At 38.2% G+C, this 14,680-nt stretch overlaps 2 protein-coding genes across 2 annotated transcripts in view; one reads left to right on the top strand and one right to left on the bottom strand.

The window, feature by feature from the left end:
• LOC121367695 (C-type lectin domain family 10 member A-like) overlaps nt 1-2,255 on the top strand; it is a 14,017-nt gene extending 11,762 nt beyond the window's left edge. Inside the window, exon 7 of the mRNA XM_041492022.1 lies at nt 1,837-2,255. Within this exon, the coding sequence (XP_041347956.1) occupies nt 1,837-2,075 (239 nt within the window). The 3' untranslated portion in view covers nt 2,076-2,255. The remainder of the gene's footprint in view (nt 1-1,836) is intronic.
• Nucleotides 2,256-3,243: 988 nt separating this feature from the next.
• LOC121367693 overlaps nt 3,244-14,680 on the bottom strand; it is a 32,659-nt gene continuing 21,222 nt past the window's right edge. The window contains exons 6-15 of the mRNA XM_041492018.1: nt 14,054-14,195; nt 13,315-13,486; nt 12,669-12,793; nt 10,819-10,939; nt 8,814-8,933; nt 6,254-6,347; nt 5,609-5,807; nt 4,926-5,016; nt 4,325-4,420; nt 3,244-3,413 (exon numbers count right to left, since the gene is read on the bottom strand). Of these exons, the coding sequence (XP_041347952.1) occupies nt 3,291-3,413; nt 4,325-4,420; nt 4,926-5,016; nt 5,609-5,807; nt 6,254-6,347; nt 8,814-8,933; nt 10,819-10,939; nt 12,669-12,793; nt 13,315-13,486; nt 14,054-14,195 (1,283 nt within the window). The 3' untranslated portion in view covers nt 3,244-3,290. The remainder of the gene's footprint in view (nt 3,414-4,324; nt 4,421-4,925; nt 5,017-5,608; nt 5,808-6,253; nt 6,348-8,813; nt 8,934-10,818; nt 10,940-12,668; nt 12,794-13,314; nt 13,487-14,053; nt 14,196-14,680) is intronic.

Here is a 14,680-nt window from a genome sequence, read left to right as displayed (position 1 = left end):
AGTTATGGCCACCAAAAGGGAGACCAGATCACACACCTATCCCGTCGCTTATTATCGGTCATCTACAACTTGATGGTGATGCGCTAATCTTAAGGCGATGCCACACGATATGAGTGCTTCATACGAGTATAGCCAAACGTATAGCAACCGATGATTCTGATGAAATTAGTAGGGCCACATTTACGAGTCCTGATTTTCTTAAAGGCAGGCGTTTAAACATTGTATATGTATGTAATTACACGAGTGTAAGACATAAACAGGCTTTGTAAATTCTTCCCGTAATATTTGTCTTTTCACAATCGACTATTCCCATGGCTGTTACCGTACGACTGCCTCGCATCGTGTGGGGTCGCCTTTAGTTGTGATTAGTCGTATGATTGATTTCCTCCTTGGACCTGGGTTGTCCCCTATCCCAGCCAGTGCGCGATGACTGGTACATCTTGTCTATGGGAAACTGTATATTAAAGGTAATTTTGACATATAGTCTTAGAAAGGAAACGCGCTTCATTTTTTTCCATTAGTAGCAAGGGATCTTATATATGCACCATCCCACAGACAGGAAAGCACATACCATGGCCTTTGACCAGTTGTGGTACATTGGTTGGAACGATAATTTTTTTGTTGTTGAATAGATCCACCGAGGTGGTTCAATCTTGCGACGCAAGTACCTCAGGCGAGAGCTCAACCGACTGAGCTAAATTCCGTTCCCAACATGTAAAAGGAGTATCCGCTAATCATAAATAAGAGTTTTTCGAAAGGTGATTCGCATACTCGTAAGGCAGTACTAAACCAAATAGCATCCGGCTGGGTCAAAGGTCGCGGTGCACCTTTTCTTTTGATAGAGCAGTTAATACTACAAGTCTTGCCATTGTTAATAAATGTGACTGTGTGTGTTATAAAAATAACGTTTCATCTGGCCAAGAACATATGCAATTTTATTTTATTTAGTACCAGTAGCCGTGTGCTTGAAACATGTATTGGGTGCCTATAAAAAAGAGTACTAAATTTGTTTGCAAAACTAGGAGTATTGTAAAATCATCCAGTTATATCGAAAATGAGCCATGGAATGGAAGGTACCATTTTTGTCAGTTAATACTTTGAATGAGGGGATTGTAGTCATGATATTTATGGGTCATAGTTTGGTTGATATATTGCATATAGTGTTTTTAAATAGATTGTTTGCATGGTCGCCTATGAGATTTTATTTGGTATAGTACAATCGTAAGACATGACCCTAGGGCCTACAAAAACAACAGCCACATGCATAACATTTTGCGTGGAACCGTAGGTATGAATATCTACTCTACCGTTTTTCAGCACGTTCCTAGAAACATACAATTGTTTTAGGCCTACCCTCAGGAAACAAATCCACTAATGAGTATCTCAACAGAATACCCACCGATTCACTCTCACTCACTCACTCATTCACTCACCAACTCACTCACTCACCCACACACTCACATACCCACTCAATCATTCACTCCAGTTTTCAATTCTTTATTGACCGTAAGCACAGCAGCTTATTGGTTGAAATAGTTGAGCCATCGGCTTTAAAGGAAGGGACAATTAAGGCATTTGGCCTGGTATGCATATTCAACGATATATAACGCACATTATTGTTTAATATCAACAAGTATAATTGTATAGTTAATTAACAAAACGCTTAAATGTGACGGCTATTATATATAACGGGCGCAGCCATTTTGTACCATCCCAGTGAATACGCCCTCTAGATACCAAAAACAGTGATATAATAAATTATATGTTTTAGATGCATATAATAACTGGTATGTTTTAGATGCCTATAACAGTAATATAATAACTGGTATATTTTAGATAACGTGTATATCGGTTTGACCGACATGGTGGTTGAAGGACAATGGACGTGGAGTCACGGCGGTAAGTTGTTGTCCTCCGAGATGAAAAAATGGGTCTGGTCTCCACGGCAACCCGACAACTGGTGGAACTTAGAACACGTCAGCAACATGGTCCGCAGGAAAGGTTTCTTCTTCAACGACGTCAGCTGGAGACAGAGGTTCTCTGCTGTTTGTGAAATCGGCGAAGACAAAAAATGAAATGGGAAATGAAATGACATCGAGGGAAGCAAAGACGAAGAATTCCTTTTGAAATAGACGAACATCAGTGTGTTTTGTTCCTCCAGTTCCGGACTGTACCTTCCATAGTAGGTATATCAAACAACATAGTATGTGTTGTCCTGTATGTAGGAACAACACAAATAAAAGATTCTTAGCTGCTTTTCGGTAGACGTTGCCTTTTTTCACAATCTGGTTAAAATATGTTTTAAAAGTACGTGTCTGTTAAACGGTTCCCTAGTTGCTTTTCAGACGAAGTAGCTAATTAATAGCTGCAATGTGGGTGTTTTTCACAGTCTAGTTAAAACATTAAACAAATGCATTTCTGTTAAACAGTGGTAGACCGGTCTTGCAATGACTGTGTTAAACACCAAATGATCTTTGATTTGAAAAGTCGTTAAACATTTGCAAATTTGAGTATATTAGTTTTAATGTAAGAACTCCTCTGTCAACTGATGATAATTAATAAACAGTCTTCATCAAATTATAATTCATTACAATCTCGCAGTGAGTTGTTTCAAAGCGTATATAATGAGAAAATATTACTTGAATACATTTTGTAACAATTTCTTGTAAAATAAATGTTATCTAATGGATGCGAATGTAATATCTTATTTCTTACATACCCTGAAATACCAGGTTTAAAAGCAGGTAAAGAGATAATTCCAGTGGATGTTGATTTATATTGGATATCGCCGTGTGATACCATATATATCACACATTTTCATGGTGTTAAGGCACGTGTACAGATAGGGTATTTTTTTGTGGGTTTTTTTTTTTGAGGGTCGAACCTCCTATCATGCGAATGTTCTCCTTTTTAATGTATTTTTCGGAGGAGCATAACGTAAAATGTCGCTCGCTACAGTCAACACGCACTTGGGTGTGACGGTATTAACAATAGGTGGCACTGACTAAGAAATGGCAATATTTGCCACTAGTCTGAAGCTAAATAGTTACTTAAAATTTGAATTACGGAAACAAACAAAGAAAACAAAACACAAATAAAAATAGAGAAGATTCCTAATATTACGGATGTTTTCTGGGACAATAAATAATTAAAAAATAAAACGTGAATGAAATTAAAAAAAAAAAAAAAAAAAAAAAAAAAAAAATATATATATATAATAAAATAAAAACAGGCAAACGGAAATATGTATAATCAAATATCTACTTATTCCACTTGACTACGACAAAATGTTACACGCCACACGTGTTAGGGTCTACCGAGACAGGAACATTCCACATTTTAACGTTGTCAAAATAAGCTGTTCCACTTGCAAAATTACGAAAGAGCAAATAACATCTTGCTACTGCAATTCCCTGAAATACACGAAAAACAACTATATGTAATATTAATGTTGATGGAACACGGACATCTCACCTATGGTGTTCTCACTCGGGCATTCAAAATGATTATAAGATTCAGTTATAAAATTAATTTAGAATATACACATATATATATATATTATATATATAATTCCATGATAGTTTTTATAAATAAATTAAATCGATCAAAAACTATTTTTCTTGACTGGAGATATGACACCTATTCTTATCTCTCCTTATTCTTCCCTACTCCCTATTCGTTCTTGTCTCTTTAAACTATTGAGGGGGCGGGCAGGGAGTGAATCTGGCTCCGTCGTTAGACCTCTCGAGTGGGGGTGCCTGCGTCGCAGGATCGAACCACCGTTGGATGCAATCTCTGGTTGTTTTTCCCCTTCAACCAGTGCATCATGAGTAGTATTTCAAATGCCGTGGTATGTGCTGTTCTTTCTGTGGGAAATGCATATAAACGATACCGGTCTCGGTGGTTTCGTGGTTAATCCATCGGACATAAGACTGATGAATACTGGATTCAGAGTCCGGTACCGACTCCCACCCAGAGCGATTTTAAGGACTCAGTGGGTAGGTGTAAGACAACTACACCCTCTTCTTTCTCTCTAACCACTGACCACTATCTACTAACCCACTATTCTGGACAGACAGCTCAGATAGCTGTGGTATGTGTCCCGGACAGTGTGTTTGAACCTTAATTGGCTATAAGCACGAAAATAAGATGAAATGAATGAAATATAAACGATGCCTTTCTGCTAATGGCAAAATGTAGGGGGGTTTCTCCGACGAGTACGAATCAAAGTGACCAAATGTCTGACATCCAATAGTTGACTAATGATCCAATTTGCTCTCGTTAAACAAAACAAATTTTAACTTCAACGTTAATGCTGTTTTACCTCATTAAGGTGAACTTGAAGAGTTGCCTTGTGCCACTGCGAATTTCCTTGCTGGAATGCTGCATATTTCCCCCAGACATGCGATCCATCTGGCTTCTGTGAATCATTATTGTAGTAAAGATTACCAACACAGTCTCTAGTCACCATATGTTATCATCATTTACTAATGTAAAATATAAATACAACTACAGTTTTAACTCTCTCTCTGTGTCTCTCTCTCTGTGTGTGTCTTTCTCTCTCTCTCTCTCTCTCTCTCTCTCTCTCTCTCTCTCTCTCTCTAACTCCGTCTGTCTCTCTCTCTCTCTCTCTCTCTCTCTCTAACTCCGTCTCTCTCTCTCTCTCTCTCTCTCTCTCTCTCTCTCTCTCTCTCTCTCTCTCTCTGTCTGTCTGTCTGTCTGTCTGTCTGTCTGTCTGTCTGTCTGTCTGTCTGTCTGTCTGTCTCTCTCTCTGTCTGTCTGTCTGTCTGTCTGTCTGTCTGTCTGTCTGTCTGTCTCTCTCTCTCTCTCTCTCTCTCTCTCTCTCTCTCTCTCTCTCTCTCTCTCTCTCTCTCTCTCTCTCTCTCTCTCTCTCTCTCTCTCTCTCTCTCTCTCTTACCTCTTACCTCTAAATCACAGAAAATGCTGTAGTCATTGGCTTCACTGTGTGCTGAGCCAATCATTTTGCTGTATCCCGTCAGAATGAACTTCGTTTTTCTGCAAATGGAAAACGGTTAATTTATTTTAATATAAATTAGGCGGAGGTATGAAAACTCTTAATAACTTGTCCATGTCCACTAACGGTTCAGACACGTCCGTCCTGGGCTCGAGTTCTGATCTCATGAAGGGATACATTTAATTTGGAATAACATAGTAAATTAAAATTATAATATATTAATAGTAATTTAAGCTAAAATATGGGTGTAGTTAGGGGAGGTGAGAGGACGTATATATACCACGTATATAACTAAATTAATATGGTTTCCTTAAAAAAATGAAATTGAAAAATATGTGTGGAAATTAAATTTTAAGCTTTCGTACAAGCTATGTCTTCCAATCGGTTAGGCTATATTTAATGTTCTGTACCTTGTTAAGAATCTAATTTCAATTATAACATAAAAAACCCCAATATCAACAACAAATATAAATGTTCGAGAAGTATTTGAATAAAGAGGTTAGAACCAGTGATTTCATTATATAGAAAAACAAATATAGTTAAATCATCACAAAGATTATACTCATTGTGCGATATCAGATCTGATTATGCCGATGCGCTATTGCATTATATAAAATACACAATCTTACTTACGGTGGACTGAATCGAAAGTAGTGGTCAGCGCCGCCATTTATAACCTTGATACTACTTGTACCATGTTGGGCCTCTGACGTCACGAAAGTATAACCGCCATGGTATGGCGCCCAAGCCGTGTTATCGTGATTTTCAAACGAGCCGTCAGGAACGTTGATCTCTGTACAAACAGAATGTTGACTGCTTCCGGTTGTTCCAGCTACAAATAGCAATATTATATATAATAACACTTTAATAAAACATGCCTCTGGTATAAGAAAACGCCAAATATATACCACAGATTTATAGCAACCATGTAAGGAAACTTCATCCGATTTGGTCTTTGGGTTGAGTTACCTTGCATAGTATTTAAAACAAGCATGTCGTTATTATATCTCCATTTTGCCTAATGATGGAATTCACAATCTCGGAACCCGATGAAAGTTCTCTGACCCGAAAATGAACTGATAAATGAACTCTGACCTGGACGTGAACTATGAACTCTGACCCAGAAGTGAACTGCTAACTCTACCCCGAAAGTGATCTGCATGGTGAGATATTAAAGGAATGTAATTGAAGTTAATATTAAATACTTCTTCTCATGTTATGCACTTGTAACACGTCTTGTCTTGAGGCGTGATACAATTACCCTGATTGGTTTCTTACATGGGCCAAACACTCTCGAGTAACGCCCATGGGTGGGAGGTGTCCAGGCGTTGACAGAGCGGCAGGTGCTCGATGAAGAATGTAGTCCAGATACCTTGTCAATGGTAAAACACAAATCAGGTGAGTCGAACAAAAACAGTTTAACCATACTGTAAATGTAAACACAGCATGCACGCACGCAGTAACTCGCAGAAATACACGCACACAGAACAAAAGAGCAACACAAATACACCGGTGTTACACATAAAGGCGCCCACACACCTATACGTGTACCTACATTCAAACACGTTGTGACGGAACATGCTCTTATTTTTTTTCGCCTGTGGCGATGTTAATTGTTTCAGAGGGCCGTGTGCGGCGTGGTTACGTAATACCCCCGCGCGATGGTGGTCGAGCTGTTCCCAATATGCACTTAGACCACGTGGGCACTTGGTTACGTAATACCTCCGCGCGACTGTATCCCCTAATACACACTTAGATCAGATGCGAAGGCCATATGGCCAGTAGTTACGTAATAACTCCGGTAGAACGGTTTATGACCGGGGTATTTCTGGCGAACTGGCGACAGCATGTCTGGTCATCTAAGAAAATATATCGACTCTGGGAGTGGTGGAAATTCACATGATAGGTGAGGGACCGCGTTGTGCCCCCATGCGATATTCGCTGTCTCTGAGATTTTTTGAAGTATTTCTGCTCTGTTGTATAACCTTGATGTGATTGATGTGACTTTAAATATTTTAATACTGTATTATACCAATATTATTTAGACAGTGTTTCCGGTAATCTGACGAAGTAAATTGTAGGCTTCACTGTTCTAAAATTATTAAAGCTTAACCAGTCATCCTAGAGGACCTAGGTAAACTGTAGGTTATTGTCTTTATGGAGATATGCACCAGTATTATCTCTGTATTACAAGGTTACTGAATGAGTAGTTAAGGGTTAATTAAAAATTAACCAATTAGGAATAGAGTTGTAATTCCTTTATTAATTAAGTTCCCCTGGCAGCGTTTCTCAATTATCACACGTGTGTGTATTGTATCACGGTGAAGTGATTAGAATATTTTGTAAACTAGACACCTAGTGATTAACTAATTAAGTGATTAGTTCTGGGTTGTTATTATTTGTTGTTGTTAATTAACTACTGCGGCAAGTATATTTGTCAGCTTAAGGTTAATACAGATTCCAAAGTGTATTGTGATTTGTTGTGTTTTCTAGTGAACTAACGTGCTATAAAATACATATTATATAAGATCGTATCTCTGATTATACCTAGAGCCGAGCCACTCGGGTATTGGACTGCCCGATACAGAGAGATCTAATAGATATACAGTTAGGAGAGATATTTGGATAATCGTGTTTTATTCAGTTACGGGTATTATAGGATCCCCGTGACACATGTATACAACACCCATACGTACACACACACACACACACACACACACACACACACACACAACATGCATTATCGTAGAACCAACAGGCACGCACACTAAAATCGAAACACAATGGAGATGTTTATGTTAATACTTATGAATTTGGAGTCAACATGGTTAAAAACAAAATCATGAAAGATATATGATAATTCATTTCGACAGTCGAAAGGAACGAACCTTATAAAAAATTGCATAATGAATAAGTAAGAAAGGGTTAATACAAGAAAGTACTTGACAGGAATTGCATTAAGAAGTACTGATTAAAGAAACAGCTAAAGCGGTTAACAGAAAGATACTGAAATCCATTGAAAACGCACCACCTAATTTTAAGTTGTTGTTGCTATCGCATGTTTGAGGTTGTTATAAAACACACAATAACCCAGAGTAGGCCGGTGGCGTCGTGGTTAGGCCATCAGACATAAGACTGGTAAGTACAGGGTTCGCATACCCACCAAGAGTGAATTTTAACGACTCATTGTGTAGGTGTAAGTCCACTACACTCTCGTCCACCACTAACCCACTGTCCTGGACAGACAACCCAGATAGCTGAGTTATGTGCCCATGACAGCATGCTTGAACCTTAATTGGATATAAGCACGAAAATAGGTTGAAATGAAATGAAAGAATGAATGATTATTATCTACCAGTTTACATCTAGTTATAGAAAATCAGTTCAATGTATTGTTTTTTTTTCTTTTCGTACGCTTTTTAGAACTACAAAGCTGGCTGGTGCGTTTTCACTGATGTCAGTATATCTAATATTTGTTTCAGGGCAGTACCTAGCGCGGTGCAGATCAAGGCAGGCAGATAAATACTAGTACAAGGATACATTTTCGGACTTGCATATGAAGGACACATGTCTGGACAACCACTTGATCACTTGAGTGGCTGCCACAGACAGATTCCACTATATACTATATATTACTTATATTACTGTGGCACGTTTTTTTTTTACTGTCAACTCTCTCTCTCTCTCTCTCTCTCTCTTTCTCTCTCTCTCTCTCTCTCTCTCTCTCTCTCTCTCTCTCTCTCGCACACGCACACACACGCACGCACGCACGCACACACACACATCACTCCCACACACAGTTATTTCCGGCTGGATACGGCCCTGGTTATCTTCTCACGTGGATGGTTGTTTTCAAGGAATTCAACCCGGCGGAGTTGAGAGGTACACCGCCGTTTGCCAGAAGTATGTAATAGTCTGCGTGGTGCTTCATCTTGTCATCATAGATTGCCAGGTACACCTGAATAAAATTAAGTTCTCCATTTTATCACAGATCGCCATACATACATGAATAAAATTAAGTTCTTCATTTTATCACAGATCGCCAAGATAAACACGATTAAAATTAAGTTCTTCATCGTATTATCACAGACCGCCAGATAAACATGAATAAAATTAAGTTCTTTATTTTATCACAGATCGTCAGATAAACATGAATAAAATTAAGTTCTTCATTTTACCACAGATCGCTAGAATGAATGAATGAATGAATGAATGAATGAATGTTTAACGACACCTCTGCACGAAAAACACAGATCGCTAGATAAACATGAATAAAATTATGTTCTTTATCGTATTATCACAGATCGCTAGATAAATATGAATAAAATTAAGTTCTTCATTTTATCACAGATCCCTAGAATGAATGAATGAATGAATGAATGAATGAATGTTTAACGACACCTCTGCACGAAAAACACAGATCGCTAGATAAACATGAATAAAATTAAGTTCTTCATTTTATCACAGTTTGACAGATAATCATGAATAAAATTAAGTTCTTCATTTTATCACAGATCGCCAGATAAGCATGAATAAAATTAAGTGCTTCATCATATTACAGATCGCCAGGTACTCCTGAATAAAATTAAGTTCATCTCATTATCATAGATATCCCTGGATAAAATTAAATTCTGCATCTTAATATCATTGATCGCCAGATACACCTGAATAAAATGGGATACGGACATTTGCCCCCCAGTCCAAAAATGGATAGGTGGACATTTGCCCCCCAGTCGAAATGATGGCTAGGACATTTGCCCCCCAGTAGAAATGTTGGCTAGGACATTTGCCCCCCAGTAGAAATGTTGGCTAGGACATTTGCCCCCCAGTTGATATCTACTATATTGATAAAATGAAACAAAAACATTAAATATTGTGAACAACTTTATTTTAATTTTGAGCACATGTTGAAAAAGCACATTAGAAAGCACATGGGTATGGGTTAGGGTTAGGGGTTAGGGTTAGGGTTAGGGTTAGGGTTAGGGTTAGGGTTAGGGTTAGGGTTAGGGTTAGGCGTTAGGGTTAGGGTTAATTAAGAAATTAGTAAACATAGTAATTTAAGTTGTTAATTAAACCAATTTTTATACTGGGGGGCAAATGTCCTAGCCAACATTTCTACTGGGGGTAAATGTCCTAGCCAACATTTCTACTGGGGGGCAAATGTCCTAGCCATCATTTCGACTGGGGGGCAAATGTCCACCTATCCATTTTTGGACTGGGGGGCAAATGTCCTGGGGGGCAAATGTCCTGGATTCAAATAAAATAACATTTTCATCTTAATATCACAGATCGCCGAATGCACCTGGATACAATTATTTCTTTATCTTGTCATCATAACTCGCCGATAGCAAGTATAATCATAGATCGCCAGATACATCTGAATACAATATGTTCTTCGTCTTAATTATCATAGATACACCTGAATAAAATAAAGTTTTTTTTACCTCTTTGAAATAAAGTCAACGGAAACAAATTAAGAAAATAAAACAAAAGGTTTTCACTTTAAAATAATTTGTGTATATTTCATATATTTGACATTGTTGTTATTTTCACGATCTCCTTTTCAATTTGTTAACGGTATGGGAAATCTGTCATCTGCGTAAACCAACCTCTTTGCTTATCAAATACCAAGTATGAACATGCATGTGTCATGTGGTCAATTTTGACAATCGTGTATTGACATTTTTACGTAGGTGATAAGGACTCGGACAAATAAATGTTTTAGTGATGATTATGGAGCATTATTCAGTGTTGAATATCTTTATTTATTAGAATAACAAACTGCTTGTTAAAAATAAACTTGATTCTGAATATATTATTAACATCACATATCAGACACTTACGTCATACGTTCCACTGTGCACATGAGTTGAAAGTTTGATTGCTCCAGACAGGATATGGTCGATGCCTGGGAGCCAGGATTTCGCATCAACGTTACTGAGGTCTGCGGCAAAGTAGTGACTGCTGTGAAAGGAAACAAAAAGAAAGGAATGTTTGTTTAACACCTCATGAACACATCTTGACAATGCTAACTGTAACTGGTATCTAAAACCTCGTTCACATGCACACATTTTCATATAAGAGTATTTGTTTACATATATGCAAATTTGCATATTGAGTAAATTTGATAAAATTAATGCATTTGCATACATGAGTAAATATACTTCCATGTGTAATTTTGAATAATTTGCATATAAGTAAAAGTATTGCCCGAGTATTTCAGACAATGTTTGGCCATGTGCAAAACTTGCTAACCTGAGCAAATATTTCCATATACATGTATTTCTATAATGGTTGAAATGGGATTATACTGAAGCCATCTTTCTTTCATACAGTATTCATGTAAACCCTTTGCAAATATAGTTTTGCACACGTTGGTAAAATATGCATAAATGTATTTTTACTCATGAGTGTAAATTATGGTCATGTGAACGGAGCTTTATATATGATAATTGCAACATGTAGTGTGCATACAAGAACCTGTTATCATGTTGGGAGCCTCCAAAGCATATTTATCATAAAATAACAACTGTTCTATTCTTCTGTACTTGTCCTACCTCTACTGCAGGTAACCAATCACACGTTTGTAGGTTACATCTTCGACTCCAGGCCAAGCCGAGCTACATTGTCAGCCAGTCCTTTATTTCCCTGAAATCCAGGCACGTGCTAATTTGAAATTCGAGAATAGATAACAATTGCTTGGGTCCAAGTCAGGTGAGGAAGAAGAATGACATCAAAAGTTCAAATCCACACAACAACACAGTTTTAGAAAAAATATTAGTTGCTTGAGGCCAGGTTACGTGAATCAGGAGAAACTGCACAGCAGCAATTGCATCTTGACTGGTATGAATTTATGCACTGTTTTGCTGCAAAGGCAGTCGGTAGAACGCTCGCTTGAGGTGCTTTGGTCCCAGGATCGAATCCTTTCAGTGGTATCAATATGTGCTCCACGACTGGTACATCAAAGGCTGTGGTATGTGCTGTCCTATCTGTGGTAAAGTGTATATCAAACATCTCCAGCGATAAATGGGAAAATCTAGCCGGTTTCCTCTAAGATTACATGTCAGAATTACCAAATGTTCGAAATCACGTGTCCGATGATGAATAAATCAATGTGCACTAAGACAAAACATACTTTAACTTTTTTACTGTGTGTGGCGACTGACGTTTACCAGGGAGGGGACTCGAACCCCGACACCTTACCCCTGCACACGTGCCTGCGTAGTCTTGCTGGATAACTCCAAGTCGACGTTTTCACCAAGGCTTCTCATTTAGTGCATATTGGACCAGGTATCATAACAAGTTGGCATAACATTCGCCATTCATGGAAGTTTCTTTTGATGGTAATCAATGTGCATGGTGTCATGCATGCCTTGTATGGCGTCATGCATGCCTTGTATGGCGTCCTGCATGTTTTGCATAACATCAACATTTTCAGCAGTGGTAGCAGTTGGGAGTCTACCAGAACGGGAGTCACCTTCCACGACCATTGATGATATATTCTAAATTGTTAAATAATAGATATTAAAAGTAGGTAAACATCGTTATCCACAAAAATGGATATTCTAAGATGCCAGGTATTCCCTAAAACTGAAATAAAATGGGGATGGGTACAATAGTTGCACGATGTAATACTAGTATACTTTTGAAGGTTGTTTGGTCACTATGTATTGTTTCCAAAAGGTTTTTATACCCCCTATGTGACTTGAAAACGAGGGCGACCTTCCAGGGTTTGTACGGAGCGGCGTAACCTGTGTTTTCCAAAGCAATGTGATAACACACCTCCCCTCCAACTTGCACTGTGGTCGGTAGAATGACCTAGAAAGATATGCAATGTTACCGATGAATAAACCCAGTAATACATTTATGCTACAGCTGGTCTCTTTGTCTATCCCTCTCTCTCCCCCTCTCTCTCTCTCTCTCTCTCTCTCTCTCTCTCTCTCTCTCTCTCTCTCTCTCTCTCTCTCTCTCTCTTTCTCTCTCTCTCAATTGTCCACGCGTACACACACACACACACACACACACACACACACACACACACACATATATATATATATATATATATATATATATATATATATATATATATACTTTCACTGCCTAAGGGACACGGGCATTTTACAAAATGCCTATATAACTGATTTGGCACATTGCCTCTAACATATATATGACACGGTCACACCATTTCTTATTATAATGTTAAATATTCTGGGAGACAATTTACTTGTTTATAAACAACAGTAAAGTTTATATGTATGCCTAGAGCATTTATAATAACTGTGAATGTTGAATCTATTGTTTTAAATGTTATATCAACAGACGGCATAACATATTAATACCTTCTTCAACGAAAGTCTGTAACCAAGTAATTTATGTATTTCATTAAAACACCCTTGTCTCTTCCAATCAGAAAGAACATCCGGATGGTAGCCGTCGTGCAGAATTGACCAATGAAATTCCTTTAATTCCTTTTGGGCAGTCGGACAGTCACTTCTATGTGTTCTGTGGTTACTGAAAAAAGGAAATAACTCTATGGCAAAACGTCACTATCTTAAAGCACTTTGATACTTCTATATGAATTCAAGAGGGAAGATCTGTCGATTTTGAATCGATTTTTAAGACATAAATGTAAAGACAATCAGCTATGACGTAATGCCATTTAATATATAAGATATATATTACCGGTATACAAAATAACAATTGCAATACATTTTATAAGGTGCAAATAATGTCCTTTAATCGACTGCATATACTAAAATGATAATATAAAAAAAGGAAAAGAGAGAAAAACAAAGAGTGATAAAAACAGAGGAGGGAGGAAGGTTGAAATAGAGACAAAATGACAAAGAAAGACAGAAGAATGGTGTAGAATGAGATAGACAGACAGAGACAGAGGATAGAGAAACAGAAATATATATGTAGATATATAGATGTAGAAAGAAATAGGGACATTTTCTCGATCTTCCCTTCAGACAATTGTAACTATAATCGTAATAAGAACTGCACTGCCTCAGACAATCAGCGAGATGTTTCGGGTTCTAGCAGAAAGCGCCAGAGGGATATAAAGATTCAACTGACTGTGAATCAACGCTCCGTCCGCAGGTTTCTCCACTGATGGGTAAATAGCGCGTGTCTCCAGCCAGATACGGTTTCTCTGTTGCCGTGTCGTGGTAGGTCCCGACATCAGAGTCACTCGCTAGAAAACAGTCGTTGTGGTGTCCTGTGTGAGGAATAACAGCCACAGATCTACAGTGATCCATTGTTCATGTATATGTTGTCAATCATTTTATTTGCACTAGTCCAGTAATAACTTTAGGGTTTTTAAAAATATATTTCGTCTTTATCTATTTGTTTATTTATTTATTTATTATTAATCAAAACGTCTTTAGTTTTAATTTTTGCACGATTGCATTTAATACTAATCTGAGACAGGATGTAGGTCAGTGGTAGAGCGCCCACGTGGGATGTAGGTCAGTGATAGAGCACCCACGTGGGATGTAGGTCAGTGATAGAGCACCCACGTGGGATGTAGGTCAGTGATAGAGCGCCCACGTGGGATGTAGGTCAGTGATAGAGCGCCCACGTGGGATGTAGGTCAGTGATAGAGCGCCCACACGGGATGTAGGTCAGTGGTAGATCGCCCACGTGGAATGTAGGTCAGTGATAGAGCGCCCACGTGGGATGAAGGTCAGTGATAGAGCGCCC

Source organism: Gigantopelta aegis, chromosome 3 (assembly GCF_016097555.1).
Source record: "Gigantopelta aegis isolate Gae_Host chromosome 3, Gae_host_genome, whole genome shotgun sequence".
Taxonomy (NCBI): domain Eukaryota; kingdom Metazoa; phylum Mollusca; class Gastropoda; order Neomphalida; family Peltospiridae; genus Gigantopelta; species Gigantopelta aegis.
Note: the sequence above shows the minus strand (reverse complement) of the source record. Positions and strands in the feature narration are given on the sequence as shown.